Source organism: Delphinus delphis, chromosome 2, assembly GCF_949987515.2.
Source record: "Delphinus delphis chromosome 2, mDelDel1.2, whole genome shotgun sequence".
NCBI lineage: Eukaryota > Metazoa > Chordata > Mammalia > Artiodactyla > Delphinidae > Delphinus > Delphinus delphis.
The window spans coordinates 93,061,793-93,079,687 of record NC_082684.1 but is presented as its reverse complement, the minus strand read 5'-3'; the positions used below and the strand labels follow the sequence as shown (position 1 = coordinate 93,079,687).

General features: G+C 39.5%; 1 protein-coding gene across 1 annotated transcript in view; it reads left to right on the top strand.

Annotated features, from left to right (window-relative positions):
• Positions 1-17,288, top strand: part of ATP8B4 (ATPase phospholipid transporting 8B4 (putative)) — a 366,096-nt gene extending 348,808 nt beyond the window's left edge. The window contains exons 26-29 of the mRNA XM_060005221.1: positions 1,897-2,142; positions 10,401-10,539; positions 13,327-13,457; positions 15,124-17,288. Of these exons, the coding sequence (XP_059861204.1) occupies positions 1,897-2,142; positions 10,401-10,539; positions 13,327-13,457; positions 15,124-15,405 (798 nt within the window). The 3' untranslated portion in view covers positions 15,406-17,288. The remainder of the gene's footprint in view (positions 1-1,896; positions 2,143-10,400; positions 10,540-13,326; positions 13,458-15,123) is intronic.
• The last annotated feature ends 607 nt before the right edge of the window (positions 17,289-17,895 follow it).

The window sequence follows — 17,895 nt, the reverse complement described above, 5'->3', positions numbered from 1 at the left end:
GCTCTCCTATGTTCATTGAAGCATTATTTATAATAAATAAGATATGGAAACAACCTAAGGGCTAAGAGATATAGAGAAAAAAATATACAGTTGATCCTTGAAACAAGAGAAGGGTTAGGGGTCCCCCTCACCTTGGCCCCCATCCCCATGCAGTCAAAAATCCTCCTATAGTTATACAGTTGGCCCTCCACATTCATGGTTCTGCATCCGCAGTTTCAACCAACAGTGGATCACGTAGTACATATTTATTGAAAAATTCTGTGTGGAAGTGAACCTGCTCACTTCCAACCCATGTTGTTCAAGGGTCAACTGTGTGTATAATAAGGCCCCTTATTGCCACCAAGTTGAGTGTATACGCCTATCCTGTCCTGCTTTGTCAAACTCTGGCGCTTAAACTGATCTCCAGATCATGGGATGCTATGCTGGAAGGCCTCAGTGACCGTCTGTGGGTCTGCTCATTTTATAAGGAGGAAACCAAAACTCAGAAGTTCAGGTTACTTTCCTAAAGTCACATGGCCAAAATGTGACAGAACTCAACCCAGCAATAGGCCACTTGACTCTGAGATTGCAACACTATTACTGTTGTTACTATTACTATCATCATTCTTTTGTTATTATTTATAGAAGCATCTGTTTTTTAATTACAAGAACTGTGGTAAGAGCTCTGCTGAATACGTACCCATTTCATCATGACAGTGATCCTGTGAGGGAGATGCTGTCGTTTATACTCCTTGGAGATGAGGAAACTGAGGCTCACACAGCTTAAGTGACAGGTCCAAGACTACACCCCTGCTAAGCAGCAGAGCTGGGGTTTGAACTCCGGATTGTCTGGCTTCAAAGCCTGTGTATATAACCTTATCAGTCACTGGACTGGGGAAAGAAGCACCCACTAGCATCTCAAAACTGGACTTCCCAAAGAGACTACGTCAATGTTCTTCATGGGACTCCATTTGGCAAGGCCTGGGTCATCCCACAAGCAGGAAGGGGAACTTGGTCTGCTCCCAGAGTTCATGCCTATGTTGCTCCCTCTTTGCCTGCTTCACCTTACCCATGACCCTGTGATGTTGCCAGTGGTCAGTCCTTGCCGTACTTTTTGGCTGGGGTGTTCGGCTGTGGTGCTCACAGTGTGGTCATCAGCATTGCTTTGGAGCTTGTTGGAAATGCAGTCTCAGGCCCCACCCCAAACCTACTGAATTATAATCTGTACCCCAGGTTATTAGTGTGTACATGAAGTTTGAGAAGCACAGCTTTAGTTTCTCCCAGGACTCTGTTGGGCCCAGACATGACGCCTTCTCATTCCGTCTAAATTCTTTGTCCTGAACACCTGGTAACTGCCCGTGGAATCCTCCCTGGGTAGAACACTCACCTCTTCAGGCTCAGCTCCCTTCCACCTGGAGTCCCACATTCAGTTCCCCCTTTCCCAGTTCCCTTCCTCCTGCTCACGCTTCCCCCAAAGTTGGGAACTCTGGTTGGCCAGTTCTGACTCTGCAGCTCTCTGCTGACATCCCCTGGTCACTACCACTCACTGCGTTGGCAATTAACCCCTGGGGCCCACTGGCTGCACAGGATGTACTAGAATTCTGGGAGCATGCATGCAGTTGCAGGAGAGTACAGGAAAGAAACTTCAGTTTGAAGCCAAATATCTGCGTGCAGTCAAGTTCTGGTTCTGCCATAAGAGCTGGGTGGCTTCTCATGAATCTCTTGGAGATTCAAGTTCCCTATATAAAATAGGGATCATTTTATTATCCTTTGGGTTACTGTGGGAATGAAAACAAAATAGTGAGTAGTGTGTATTAGGGCATGCTTAGATATGCATGTGCTATTTCTGGAGATAGGAAAGTCAGGGTAGCTCTAAATTCTCAAACCTCTTCCACTGAAGTAACTCTCTGTTGACAGGATGTTAATGACCAGAATAGCATGGATTGTCCCCAGCTCTACAAACCTGGACAGCTGAATCTACTTTTTAACAAGCATAAATTTTTCATCTGCGTGGCACATGGAATCTACACCTCGTTAGTCCTTTTCTTCATCCCATATGGGGCCTTTTACAACGTGGCTGGAGAAGATGGACAGCACATTGCAGACTACCAGTCTTTTGCAGTGACCATGGCCACGTCTTTGGTCATTGTGGTCAGTGTGCAGGTAACCTACTGGTGAAAATATCTTAACTTGATGTCTTTACACCTTTTAAAATTCTGTTTCATTTGTTGACAGTAATTTTAAAGGAATACTGGGGTTTTCTTTTTAACTACACATTTTGAGATTAAAACAGGAAGCTTTAACATAAATTTCCAGATGTAGGAGATTAGCATTGGATGTCTATAACCTCCATGTTAGTGGAAACCTCACAATGAATCAATCACTTCTTGGGACTGCGCGTTGTATGTGAAGAGAAATGATTATACTACTGCTTCCTCCTTGTGCTGTCTTCTTGGAAGAAAATTTTTCCAATGATAACAGAAACTTTCCCATGACTTCTATAAGACTTAGTAACTTCCAGGTTTCAAAGTGAGATATAACGTTTACTTGGCAGTACATTTCTGTGGAATTATCAAGAGGTTCAATGCTATGTATATGGCACATCTGCATCTCAAATTCATAGAAGTTTTCCTGGTAGGAATGATTTTTTAAAAATTCATTTTATTGAAGCATAGTTGATTTACAATGTTGTGTTTCTGGTATACAGCAAAGTGATTCTGTTATACATAAATATATTCTTTTTCATACTTTTTTTTAAACATCTTTATTGGAGTATAATTGCCTTACAATGATGTGTTAGTTTCCGCTTTATAACAAAGTGAATCAGTTATACACATACATATCATATTCTTTTCCATTATGGTTTATCACAGGATATTGAATGTAGTTTCCTGTGCTATATAGTAGGACCTTGTTCTTTATTCATTCTGTGTATAATACAGTAAGTCCCCTACATACAAATGAGTTCTGTTCCGAGAGTGCGTTCGGTTCGTAAGTCCAATTTTTTCCTAAGTCCAACAAAGTTAGCCTAGATACCCAACTAACACAATCAGCTATATAGTACTGTACTGTATTAGGTTTATAATACTTTTCACACAAATAATACATAAAAAACAAACACAAAAATAAGGAAAACATTTTTAATCTTATAATACGGTACCTTGAAAAGTACAGGAGTACAGTACAACAGCTGGCATACAGGGGCTGGCATCGAGTGAACAGGCAAGGAGAGTTACTCGAGGAGGGAGAGAAGGTGGGAGATGGTAGAGCTGAAGGATCGTCAGCAATAGGAGACGGAGGACAAGCTGCTATTTCACGCATGCCTGACGTTGATGGCGTAGGTTCTGGTTGCTTGCTGGATTCAATCTATCTACCCTCTTGAAAAAACGATCCAGTGATGTCTGGGTAGTAGCTCTTCTTTTCTAGTCATAGATGACATGGTAGCACTGGATTGCATTCTGAATGACCGCTGCAACCTTCACGTACCATTCTACATTCAGGTCCTGTGCCTCAAAAACTAACAGTGCCTCCTCAAATAAACAACCCCTTGCCATTTCCTGCATCGTGAATCTCTTCGGTTCTTCAGTTACTTCTTCTCCCTCTTGTCTCTCTTCATCCTTTCTCTGGGCCTCCAATTCCATCAGGTCTTCATTAGTCAGCTCCTCGTGTTGCACAGCAAGGAGTTCAATGAAGTCGTCCTCTTGCAGATCTAGCTTGAAATAAAGATACTGTACTACTGTACTCTATACAGTACTATACAGTAAAGTACACAAAAGCACAACCACTTGTAGAGGATGCACACACGTGACAATGTACACCAGACACATGAACTAACTTATGTGACTGGACTTGTGAACGCACGTTTGCATCTTTGAAAGTTCGCAACTTGAAGGTTCGTATGTAGGGGACTTACTGTCGTTTGCATCTGCTAATCCCAAACTCCTAATCCATCCCTCTCCCAACCCCCGCTTCTCCTTGGCAACCACAGGTCTGATCTCTATGTCTGTGAGTCTGTTTTGTAAATAAGTTTATTTGTGTCATATTTTAGATTTGACATATAGTGATAGCATATGGTATTTGTCTTTCTCTTTCTGACTTACTTCACTTAGTATGATCATCTCTAGGTCCATCCATGTTGCTACAAATGGCATTATTTCATTCTTTTTAATGACTGAGTAGTATTTCACTGTGGGGGTGTATACACACACACACACACACACACACACACATTCATCTTTATTCATTCATCTGTCAGTGGATACTTGGTGTTGATGGACACTTGCTTCCATGACCTGGCTATTGTAAACAGTGCTGCTATGAACACTGGGGTACATGTATGTTTTCAAATTACAGTTTTGTCCAGATACATGCCCAGGAGTGGGATTGCTGGATTATAATGACAACTCTAGTTTTAATTTTTTGAGGAACCTCCATAATGTTTTTCATAGTGGCTGCACCAATTTACATTCCCATCTGGTAAGAATGATTCCTGATGATCCATTGATCTTCATCAGGCATCTTGAGTTTGTTTCTGTTTCCTCTTTTATGCAAATGGTGGACAATACCATTAGGTATTGAGTTAGAATTTACAAAAGCTTTCCAATCCATTGAAGTCTGTACCTCTGAGTGGATACATTAAGCCATGTGACCTCTGTTTTTTGTCTTTTTTTGTGTGTGGTTTTTTTTGGGGGTGTTTTTTTGAAGGGGAAAGTATAAGTCAAGGGCTTAATTTTTATAGAGTTTGAATTGCCTGTGGTGAGTCCTTTTTCTATCCTATAAACAATGTCTTTTACAAATCTTAGCCTCTTACATCCAATGAAAGATCTTGTTAAACCCCAGACTTTCTTTTCATGACTCAATAAATATTTAATAGATTGAATGAATCAGATGTAAATATACTGCTCTTAAATGGCATCTCTGCCATGCCTTGGTCCATCTAAGTGAGTATCATTAAGTTCAAACCAAAGCCATCTAACACTAGACATCTTGGAAGTCCAAAATTGAGTCAGACAGGTAGCATCCAAAATCAGAACCATATTTCTCCACTCAAAGAGGAGTTCTGTTTGTCTGTTTCACAACTAAATAAAGCATATGGGTGCTTTGTGAACTCTTCATGCCTAGTTCCCCTGTGTTGAATTCTGTAGCAGAGGAGGAGATAATGGAGTGACTTGGAAGCCTCTGACACAGCTAAGGCATCCATCGTGAAATCATGGCTTCAATCAGACACTGCTGTCCTTAACACACAGAATAAGTTTCAGGAATTTTGTGAATAAGCTCATTTTGAGAGCAGCATTAACATCGTTCCCTCTCTGTCTAAGCTTGAGTAATTTCTGCAGAAGGGGTACATAGATGTTATACTTTTGAGTTCAAATCTTTCTTTATCTTTACTAAATGATATATTGGATGGGCATAAGATTCTTAAATCAGAGCATTTTTCTTTAGGAACTTTGTAAATGATTTTCCACTACATCCATTTCAGTGTAGCAGTTTGATATTAAGTTGATTCTCTTTCCTTTGTAAGTAATATCTTCTGTGTCTAGAAGCTTATGTTCTTTATCCTTCGACTTCACAAATGTCGCCAGAACATAACTTCTTTCACTGATTTTCCTAGAATTTACAGTACCCTCCCAATCTGAAAATCTTTGCGTTTGTTATCCCAGAGCAGTTTTCTCTGTCATTTCTTTGATTGCTACTTCTCTCTTTCTTCCTTTTCCTCTTTCTACGATGCCATTATTTCTTATATTGGGCCCATGGGTCTGACATCTATGGATTTGCCACCCATGTCTCATATCTTTTTGCACCTGGTTCCCATTTCTTCAAGTTTTTGCCCAGTTATGAAATATTGTTTCCAGTTGTTTTTCCCAGAATATTAATTCAGTTCTCATCAGTGACTATTATTGTTTGGTTTCTCTACTGAATTTTTAAATTCAGAAATAATGCTTTTATTTCTTCCAGAATTTTTTTCTATGATCTAATTGCATCTCCTTAAGAGTTCTTATTACATTTTTTGTTGTTGTTATAGTGCTTGTCTGTCTTTCCCATTAGTTCTGCCTCAACAGGAGCCACCTGTTCTTGTTTTTTTTCAATTGCATCCTCTTAAATTGGTTGTGATTTTTCTTTGCCTACTCATACCCACACAGGTCAGGCTACTGGTGTCTCTTAATGCTGATGAACTGACAGGTGGTGAAAGGTACAGCTGCATATTTTGGTCTGATCTCTCAACAAATGAACTGGAAAGCCAGCATCTCTTTGCTGAGGCATGGAAAACAGGGCTCTCTGTTCTCAGGCCTCTTGAGGAAAGTAAAGGCTGTCCCTTTAGCACCCCTGCAGTTTCATCATGGCTGCCAGCATTCTTTTTTGTTTGTTTGTTTGTTTCTGCTTTTTAACAAAGTGAATCAGTTATACATATACATATGTTCCCATATCTCTTCCCTCTTGCGTCTCTTCCCTCCCACCCTCCCTATCCCACCCCTCCAGGTGGTCACAAAGCACCGAGCTAATCTCCCTGTGCTATGCGGCTGCTTCCCACTAGCTATCTACCTTATGTTTGTTAATGTATATATGTCCATGCCTCTCTCTCGCTTTGTCACGGCTCACCCTTCCCCCTCCCCATATCCTCATCCATTCTCTAGTAGGTCTGTGTCTTTATTCCTGTCTTACTCCTAGGTTCTTCATGACATTTCTTTTTTCTTAAATTCCATATATATGTGTTAGCATACAGTATTTGTCTTTCTCTTTCTGACTTACTTCACTCTGTATGACACACTCTAGGTCTATCCACCTCATTACAAATAGCTCAATTTTGTTTCTTTTCATGGCTGAGTAATATTCCATTGTATATATGTGCAACATCTTCTTTATCCATTCATCCGATGATGGACACTTAGGTTGTTTCCATCTCTGGGCTATTGTAAATAGAGCTGCAGTGAACATTGTGGTACATGACTCTTTTTGAATTATGGTTTTCTCAGGGTGTATGCCCAGTAGCGGGATTGCTGGGTCATATGGTAGTTCTATTTGTAGTTTTTTAAGGAACCTCCATACTGTTCTCCATAGTGGCTGTAACCAATTCACATTCCCACCAGCAGTGCAAGAGTGTTCGCTTTCCTCCACACCCTCACCAGCATTTATTGTTTCTAGATTTTTTGATGATGGCCATTGTGACTGGTGTGAGATGATATCTCATTGTAGTTTTGATTTGCACTTCTCTAATGATTAATGATGTTGAGCATTCTTTCATGTGTTTGTTGGCAGTCTGTATATCTTCTTTGGAGAAATGTCTATTTAGGTCTTCTGCCCATTTTTGGATTGGGTTGTTTGTTTTTTTGTAATTGAGCTGCATGAGCTGCTTATAAATTTTGGAGATTAATCCTTTGTCAGTTGCTTCATTTGCAAGTATTTTCTCCCGTTCTGAGGGTTGTCTTTTGGTCTTGTTTATGGTTTCCTTTCTGTCCAAAGCTTTGAAGTTTTATTAGGTCCCATTTGTTTATTTTTGTTTTTATTTCCATTTCTCTAGGAGGTGGGTCAAAAAGGATCTTGCTGTGATTTATGTCATAGAGTGTTCTGCCTATGTTTTCCTCTAAGAGTTTGATAGTGTCTGGCCTTACATTTAGGTCTTTAATCCATTTTGAGCTTATTTTTGTGTATGGTGTTAGGGAGTGATCTAATCTCATACTTTTACATGTACCTGTCCAGTTTTCCCAGCACCACTTATTGAAGAGGCTGTCCTTTCTCCACTGTACATTCCTGCCTCCTTTATCAAAGATAAGGTGACCATATGTGCGTGGGTTTATCTCTGGGCTTTCTATCCTGTTCCATTGAACTATCTTTCTGTTTTTGTGCCAGTACCATACTGTCTTGATTACTGTAGCTTTGTAGTATAGTCCGAAGTCAGGGAGCCTGATTCCTCCAGCTCCGTTTTTTGTTCTCAAGATTGCTTTGGCTATTCAGGGTCTTTTGTGTTTCCATACAAATTGTGAAATTTTTTGTTTTCGTTCTGTGAAAAATGCCAGTGGTAGTCTGATAGGGATTGCATTGAATCTGTAGATTGCTTTGGGTAGTATACTCATTTTCATAATGTTGATTCTTCCAATCCAAGAACATGGTATATCTCTCCATCTATTTGTATCATCTTTAATTTCTTTCATCAGCATCTTATACTTTTCTGCATACAGGTCTTTTGTCTCCTTAGGTAGGTTTATTCCTAGATATTTTATTCTTTTTGTTGCAGTGGTAAATGGGAGTGTTTTCTTGATTTCACTTTCAGATTTTTCATCATTAGTTTATAGGAATGCCAGAGATTTCTGTGCATTAATTTTGTATCCTGCTACTTTACCAAATTCATTGATTAGCTCTAGTAGTTTTCTGGTAGCATCTTTAGGATTCTCTATGTATGGTATCATGTCGTCTGCAAACAGAGACAGCTTTACTTCTTTTCCGATTTGGATTCCTTTTATTTCCTTTTTTCTCTGATTGCTGTGGCTAAAACTTCCAAAACTATGTTGAATAATAGTGGTGAGAGTGGGCAACTTTGTCTTGTTCCTGATCTTAGTGGAAATGGTTTCAGTTTTTCACCCTTGAGGACAATGTTGGCTGTGGGTTTGTCATATATGGCCTTTATTATGTTGAGGTAAGTTCCCTCTATGCCTACTTTCTGCAGGGTTTTTATCATAAATGGGTGTTGAATTTTGTCGAAAGCTTTCTCTGCATCTATTGAGATGATCATATGGTTTTTCTCCTTCAATTTGTTAATATGGTGTATCATGTTGATTGATTTGTGTATATTGAAGAATCCTTGCATTCCTGGAATAAACCCCACTTGATCATGGTGTATGATCCTTTTAATGTGCTGTTGGATTCTGTTGCTAGTATTTTGTTGAGGATTTTTGCGTCTATGTTCATCAGTGATATTGGCCTGTAGTTTTCTTTCTTTGTGACATCCTTGTCTGGTTTTGGTATCAAGGTGATGGTGGCCTCATAGAATGAGTTTGGGAGTGTTCCTCCCTCTGCTATATTTTGGAAGAGTTTGAGAAGAATCGGTGTTAGCTCTTCTGTAAATGTTTGATAGAATTCCCCTGTGAAGCCATCTGGTCCTGGGCTTTTGTTTGTTGGATGATTTTTAATCACAGTTTCAATTTCAGTGCTTGTGATTGGTCTTAGCATTCTTTATATGGGGCATCATTTTAAAGGACAGTAAACGTCATGTGGGAAGGGGAAGTATGTCTCCATGTGCAGAGCGGAATCTGTTTACTATGTAGGTAGAGCCCCCTCAGGCAGGCAATAAATCTGTGGCCTTGCATCAGACTGTGCTAGAAATGCAAACCTTCACTTGGACCATTTGGTGCCTCTGATATGCAAATAAGGATGCTAGAACCTACTTTTTTTTCTCTGAGAACTCAAGTGTTCATATTCACCAGTGGCTCTCTTGGTTTCCCCATAACAGGTTACTGTTTTGCAGCTCTACTGCCATAATAAGTTATTGGAAGGGAGAAGGGCTTGTGAGCATGTTTCCAGATCACCATGAACCCCGGGTTCTGAATTTTATGCCTTAAGTGGATTAAGGATTTTTCTTTACTATTATTTGAATAACTTAAGAGAAATGATAACCAAAATGAATTAGAATATTGATGTAAACAGATTATACCTGTATCAAAATGGTCATATGAAAATCTATGTACAAATTTTTTTTTTAGTTTTTTTAAATTTATTTATTTATTTATTTTGAGGGCTGCATTGGGTCTTCATTGCTGCGCGTGGGCTTTCTCTAGTTGCAGTGAGAGGGGGCTACTCTTCCTTGCAGTGCACGGGCTTCTCATTGTGGTGGCTTCTCTTGTTGCGAAGCACGGGCTCTAGGTGCACGGGCTTCAGTAGTTGTGGCTCACCGGCTCTAGAGCGCAGGCTCGGTAGTTGTGGTGCACAGGCTTAGTTGCTCCACGGCATATGGGATCTTCCCAGCCCAGGGCTCGAACCCGTGTCCCCTGCATTGGCAGGTGGATCCTTAACCACTGTGCCACCAGGGAAGCCCTATGTACAGATTTTAAAATGTTGCACTTGCTCACTATGAAAAATAGTTTTCCAATAGAAAAATTTTGAGGGCAATTTGGAAAGTAGCTTTGAAATTAGAAACCATCCTGCTTTCTTATTTCTCACTTAAAAGAAGTTTAACATTTTATTTCCTGATTTTTGATTCAACGTTGCTAGATATAATGGCTTGCAGATATAAGTCCTAAAGTCAGTTGTCTACCAGGGAATGTCACATTAGTCCCCTGTGTTGTGCAGAAAGTGGTAAGGCCTATGGTTGGCTGGAAACTAGACATGTGCCACTGTCTTCTCACAGAACAGTTCTGAGGAAACATTACTCAGTAAAATGATGCTCTTTTAATCCTCAACAATCTCCCCTTTGTGTTTGACTTTATTTACAGATAGCCTTGGATACCAGTTACTGGACTATCATTAATCATGTCTTCGTCTGGGGCAGCATTGCCACTTATTTCTCCATTTTATTTACCATGCACAGTAATGGCCTCTTTGGCATCTTCCCAAGGCAGTTTCCGTTTGTTGGTAAGTGAGTCCCGCTATTTGCTGGGGCCTAGTGTCAAGTTGTCATTTATTTGTCTTTGTAATTTATTTTCTTTGGTGGGATTAGGGATGACCAATAATTCTGTCTCTAGGAATTGATTGAGCCAGACATCTGAGGGCTTACAGGCTTGAAGTGAGCTCCAAAAGATTAGGTTTTGCTGTCCCTACTAGATGCAGAATCACTGAGATAGCTGCTTACAGGTTCCTAACAGCCCAGATGCAGTAGACTGTCCCTTTCCAAATAACAGGCATAGCACATATAGATCAGGGATACCTGAAAACCTGTGAAGTTCATGTATGATAGAGGGAAGAGAAAGAAATGCCAGGCTTTCCCTTTTATGCCACATTATCACTGACATTTCTGCCTAAGTTTACCTGTGGAACTTATTTGCATTTAGAAAAGAAATGTATAATTTAGAGCCTTTTAAAAATTGCCGGACATAGTCCATGAGTGGCACCAAGAATAGTCTCTGTAGTTAGACAGCCAGTGTTCAAGTGTCATCTCTGCCACTTATAAGCTGTGTGACCTTAGGCAAGTTTCTTTTCCTTTTCATGCCTTAATGTCTTCAGTTCTAAACTTGGGGATGTTAATAGTTCCTACTTTTATAGCAAATTGGTGAGGGTTAAATGATACAATGCATATGAAATGCTTAGCATGTAGCCTGGTACATAATACTTTTTTAGTAAATGTTAGCCTTGATGATGATGAAGATGGTGATTAAAGCAAACGTGGCTTGATTACTGGTTGGGGACTTCGAACAGCAGATAGGTAGCAAAAGACTTCCTAAAATCCCTTAAACCCCTGAGATTCTATGATTCTACAAAGAGTATATATCTGGTCTATCTTTGGAGTATACTATCATTGCACTCCACATTTCAACATGATTCCCAGCAAGGGCCACTGAGCTTTACACAGTGGGGCTATTAATAGACTTTTAAAGAAGTTTTGAAAGCTCTAGTGTGTGTGAAATAAGTTGGTAACAGTGATGTTTCTGAGTTCATCCCAGCAAACTGTGGAAAAGAGAGATACATAGTGACAAGCTACTTGAGCTCGATTAGGCAAGACAGATTTGCATCCACTAGTTGGGAAATCCAGTCTAGAAAAATAATTCTTAGAAGACTGATTCATGTAGAAAGCAAAATAAGAGCGATTATAGGGTTATACATTTCCAAAGGCACCTGAAATTGCAATTCCATTTAAATGCATGTATATGCTTAAGAGTGTTGTATTCAAGTTTTTCCTTCCTCTGTGTGTACATGGAAATCTTTAAATTGTACCTCTCTTACTTAACATGTAATGTTAATCCTTTATTTATCAAAAGGTTCCAACCATGTATAAACATGATGGTTGTGAATAAGAATAAACACATTAGGAAAAAGAGAGCCATTTAAACTACTTTTAAGTTTTTTCTTTTCTTTTTGGTTGCCAAATCTGAAAGTTCAGTGCATTAACCAGAAGACTTCCAGTCCTAAGACAGCATTCGAACATGCATAATGAGACTGGAATGCCTCAACTGGAGAAAGTAGTTTGTGTGGGGACCACTGTCTAAGCACATGCCATTCCAGGAATTAATTACTGGGTTCCAATGAGACTTTTCAAAACTTAAATCAACATTGAGGTTTAAGAAAATTTTTTTTTCCTTAGTAGCCAGAAGCAAGCAGGAGTGTGGTTTTAAAGTGATGCTTGTTTTTCCAGCCATGCCTGGGGGTACTGAGCTTCAGGGAGTTCAAAAAGACATTTAATTTACTGAGTCAAGTTTGTTTCTGCCCAGGCAAGTGGAATCAAGTGCTCTTTGGTAGGCAGAGTCTATCCTCCTAAGACAGAAAATGCAGACATTCCAATAAGGAGCCAAGCATCACACCCAAAGCCCATTAAAATTGTGTTAACTATAGCATTGGGAGTGGAAACCTGGATAATTGGAGGTATCATATGCCTAGAAAACCAACAGGAACAACAGTTCGTAAGTAGGGTTGACATCTTCCGTATAGTTTGTCTGTCTGCCTTACTGACCCTTATTGCTTTGTTTAAATGAACATCCCAGTATACGAGGTGTGAGTATAAAATAAGAAAACTGGCTCCAGGCTTGGAAATGAGTTTCACTACTCTATTGAACTAGAATATTGAATGGCTGAATCAGTGGTTTTCCAGTGTGGAGAATGCTCTTTTCACAAACCCAAGAGCATCTCTGATCTCCTTGGAACCTTGAGTACTTCATAACCGAGTGAAGGTATGAGATAGAGAGATTGGTAAGTCCCTCTGAGGCAGGTTTTTGGGGGCTGTTGCCTGAATTTAAAAGGTTGACCCTGCAGTAGACACAGCTCACCTTTTATGACATAGCCAGTTGAGAAGACCAGTATTTGCGATTGTACCTGAATCCAGAACATACATTGTGTAGTTTTGTTTGAATCCATAAGGGTAAATGTGCCTTTAAAAATAATGACTGCTTTGTAGTTGAGGGATTTTGAGGCTGGATGGGAGAATTCTGCTTCATGAGTGAAGCTGGACTGAGCCTGGATCAGAGATTGGTTGGCTCTGGCTGGCAGTCCCCTAGTGATCAGGCCGTGAAGCAGTTCCCAAGGGTGATCTTACCATTCTTGCACTCTTATCACCACTGAGCATATGATATACTGGGGAAGATACCCAGTGGTTCTCCTAGGTAGTCCAAAAGTCCCTTTCAAAAAAGACCTTATGGGAATAGACAAAGAACCAATTAATTCAATAATTCAGTTCTATTTATAATCACAGTGTTCATTTTTCTTTAATAATAGGAAATGCACGACATTCCTTGACCCAGAAGTGCATCTGGCTTGTTATTCTCTTAACGACAGTGGCTTCAGTTATGCCTGTGGTGGCATTCAGATTTTTGAAGGTGGATTTATTCCCAACCCTGAGTGATCAGGTATGTTGTAATGCTGCTGGGTACTTGAGAGGTTGGTTCTTTGCTCTTGGAATCATGTCCTCTGCCTGATTAGAAGTCCAGAGAAGAGCTAATGAACTTCCCATCAGCAGCACCTACAGGTGCACGGCATCACATCACAGTAGCTGGAACTGCCCACAACTGAACATACTAGCCTTGGGAGTGCCAATGAAGATAACTGTCTACACTAAATGTGGGTGGGGAGTCGTAAATTACAAGTTAGATTGGATATTTTTAAAAGTTGACTTTTAAAAAACAAGCTTGCTGGCAGCATTTTGGACATTTGCTCCAAGGCAAAGGCAAGCTAGAGGGAAAGTTACTGACTTGGGGAAAGTAAAGGGTACGGTAAAAGAGAGACAAGCAAAGTATTAGGTGAAGGGGCTCTAAATTTCTGTAGAAATATAGTAGCAGATTGTTAAACATGGGAGAGAAGTTACTTTCTGAACAGATTAAGAAAGGGAACAGCAACATGATAGCTGGATTGGAAAACATAAAGTTAGAAGAAAAACAGAAAGAACAGATTCTAGAAATACCTAAGTCAAGGGATTGACAGAACATATTTCAGTATTTTATGGAAGGAGGAGTATAAGCAACACAATGTCAAATTAGGTCAGGACCCAGATAGATGAGGAAAGGAGAAAGAGGAGATGCATTTGTAGCTATGTCTTGAGAAGGGGGAAATATGGAGGGGGTGAGTGACCAGGCTGATGATGCTGAGAAGAACTGAGGTAGAAATTCCCTTATCATGAAATCCTTCATGTTCTGGGGCCAAAGTACCAAGAGATTCCTTCTGAAATGATTCGTGGATTCCCCTGTTATGTTTGTCCTTTCCCTTTGGCTCTGTGAGCTCATTCTGATGTCAACTCAGAAAATGATGGATGAGCTGAAGGAAGATGATGCTCATTTCTTCCTATGTTTAGACACATCATGATTTTCTGCTTAATGGCTTTCTCCCGACATGAAAGTCAAAAGCCAAGCAATCGATCAGCTGACCTAAAGAACAAGGTGCTGAGCACCAAACCTTGGCTCTCTTCCTCCTCAGCGTTATAGGGAAATGAAAGAAATGCTAGAAACCCACCCAAACAATGTTGAGCTCTTCAAAAGACCACAAAAACCCCCCAAAGAAATCAAAACACTGAAAATCCCATGGTACTTTGACCTACCACAAGAGTTTGAAATTTTGTGGCTCTCATTTTCTAAATTTTCTCTTAGTCCAGTTACTAATGACTACTGGATCCTGAGAACCTTTAAAAGAGAGAGGAAAGACTTATTTGGGGCATATGGGTCTGTAAATTTTTATACTGACTGTATTTGGCTGGTGCACGTTAGAAAATGTACAAAAGTATGTTCCTGTTCACTTAAGGTGGATGTATTAGATGGGGACAATAATGAAATTTGTCTTAACACTTCTTCATGGTCTTAATAGTCTCTCAGTAGAGATAAAAACTAACCAGTATCCAGTGTAATCTTTTGGGTAGAAAATTGCTTGGCTTTTCGGTGAAAAACTTGATTTTGCAGTGAAGTTGAGTACTTGGTTATCATTGATGTTGTTTTTACAGAAAAGGCTTTCACTTCACAAAGTGGCCCACTGTGTGGAGTCTATATCATCTGGATGCTTCATCTCACTCTGGGTCTCCTTTGTCTCCAGATCCGCCAGTGGCAGAAGGCTCAAAAGAAGGCAAGACCCCTGCGTAGGCGAAAGCCTCAGACTCGGAGATCAAGCTCGAGAAGATCTGGATATGCTTTTGCTCACCAAGAGGGCTATGGAGAGCTTATCACATCTGGAAAAAATATGCGAGCTAAAAATCCACCCCCGACATCAGGGTTGGAAAAGACACTGTATAATAGCACTAGCTGGATTGAAAATTTATGTAAGAAAACCACAGACACAGTGAGCAGCTTTAGCCAGGATAAAACAGTGAAACTGTGAGTCAAGATGAATTTGAACCACACAGTTATCTTTTTACTTCGGCTGGAGCTGAAATTAGCTGGCTCCAGAGTTTAAGATCAGGGGTTAGGGGTGGGGCAGATGGCCTCGCTTAACCTAAATCTGTGTCAGACAGTGGCCAGTGCCATCCAATAGAGATGTGCGCTACTGAAAACCAGGTCAGAGGTCACTGTCCAATTCATGAGTTGGTGGACAAAACCCTCACAATACCAGCACAAGGGTTTTTTTTATCAACCTAGATACCAATCGATCTGTACTTTAGAATCTTATTTATGGAGAAACACTTGTAAATCTGCATATACAGAGAATGGGTCTTCAGGTGAATAAAAGGGTGCATTCACAAGGTATATATCCCAGCTGAAAAGCATCTTTGTGACAGATTAACGCTTATATGTAAGATCAGCCATTCCCAAGATACACTTTTAAGATTTAAAAGGTACACATTGTACACTAAGGTGCTTCCAGACTTATAGCAGCTTGTCACTGTCCGGTCTTGATCCCTACCTGTGTGTTCAGCCAGGACAACAAATCACCTTCATGCCTGAAAAGCAGAAAAACATGTTGGTATTCCACATTTTTCTACTAGAGACAAAGTAGACTGAACATCTTTACAGTAGACCAGGCTGACAATTTGGTCAAATTTATTCAAAAAATTCTCAGGGACATGTTCATGAAATGTCAAAGAGAGACTCTGGAAAGTATTCTAAATACTTTTCAATGACTTTTATAACAACTTCAGTAGTTATTTTCTCTGCCTCATCTAGAGCTATTAATGGACTCAGCAAAGCACTGGAATTTCACACTTTGATGATACTATTCCATGTAATGTATGTGCAAATATTTTCAACATTTCCAGTTTTTAAAAGTTCAGATTTGAAACCAAACAAATTAATAAACAGTCTTTTTAATTACTTATTTAAATATGCAGGTTTAGGTCATTCAGAGTTAGTTGGTTTTGATATTCAGCTGAGAGTTTTTGGAGATGTTCCAGTCCAAATTTGAGTCCATATGTGAGTCATCAGTATAGTATCTGTAAAGGAATTCAAGCATATTTGTGTTCAAACTCCAGTTCTGTCACTCCTTACCTCTGTAAGCTTGGGCAGGTAATGTGCTTCCTCTGAGACTCAGTTTCTTCCTCTGTAAAATGAGGATATACTACCTACCTCATGTGGTTGTTCGAGGATTGTCAAAGCACAAATTCTTAAATCATTGAAAACATAATTCTCATGTGAATAGATGATGAGTTAAGTGCGATTTAACTCAATCAGAATACAAGAGCAAATGTGAAGAACTGGAATTTAAGTAATCAGTGGAAAAGGCATTGATGAAATGAGATTGCAAAGTAAGATCTAAAACTGGTTAGTATTCTAAAGGGAAATAACCTTGGAGGTATTTTTATATAGTAACTGTAACCTTGGAGGTAAATTTCTCTATCAGAAAACAAAAATAAATGATCATGCCTTATCAATTTTCTATAAATCATACTTCAACTTTACAGAATCCTTAATCTGGTCTTTATTGCATTATTAGTCAAAGTTATATTTCCCAAAAGAGTCAGATGGCCCTTGGGTGGGCTTGATGGATAATGGGCTAGCATGATATTATGGCTCACACAATCCTTTTTTTTTGGCCTTAATTTCCAAGTCTGGGATAACCTTTCCTGAATGGGATCAAATGAGATATATATAAAAGAGCCTAATAAATACAGTGGTTTAATCATAGTTAATGCTTTTAGATATTCCCTGTTCTCCTACGTGCCTGCATAGACTTAACTAGATGTTAGTTTTCAGTGTCTAATTTGTCATTAGTTTCACTGCGTTGTAACATTTTTGAAAGATTTGCAAACTTTTACTAAATATTTTGGCACTTGTGGTGTTGGATGTTTAGTCTCTTTATTGGAAACTCATTGGGGAGAGTTTTTGTTCCACTGATCAACTGATTTTTTTTTTCTTCTCCTTTACATGCCTAGGGAAAATGTACATCATTCTTAGGATCAGAGTCAAGAATAAAATGAACCAATTTGACCTATGTTTAAGGGATGGGAAAGATTAGGAATGGTCCACGTTTGCAAATTCAGTTCAAATTAAATAAGGCTGTTTATAAACAGATAATGTGGATAGCTGTGAGAGAAACACATTTATCAGTTTACTTTGGCCCCATGAGATCCAAATGAACTCACATACCCATTGCGAGGTCATTCAGGTGCCAGGGATTATTTTGAGCCTGAAGATAAAAAAGCCTGAGGGGTGACGGTGATGCACTGGGGAATAGTAAAATTTTAGATTTACATAAATATTATCAGATTATTTGGAAAGAAAAAAATTCTGTATTCAGGACTAAAGTTGATAACTATGTGTTTTTAAAGTCTCTGTCCAAGTTTTGAGCTCTTACAGGCAATTACAAATTGTGTTTCCCAGAGGAGGGATCAAGGTGGCAGAGAAGGAGATGTGGAGCTCACCTCGCCATACAAAC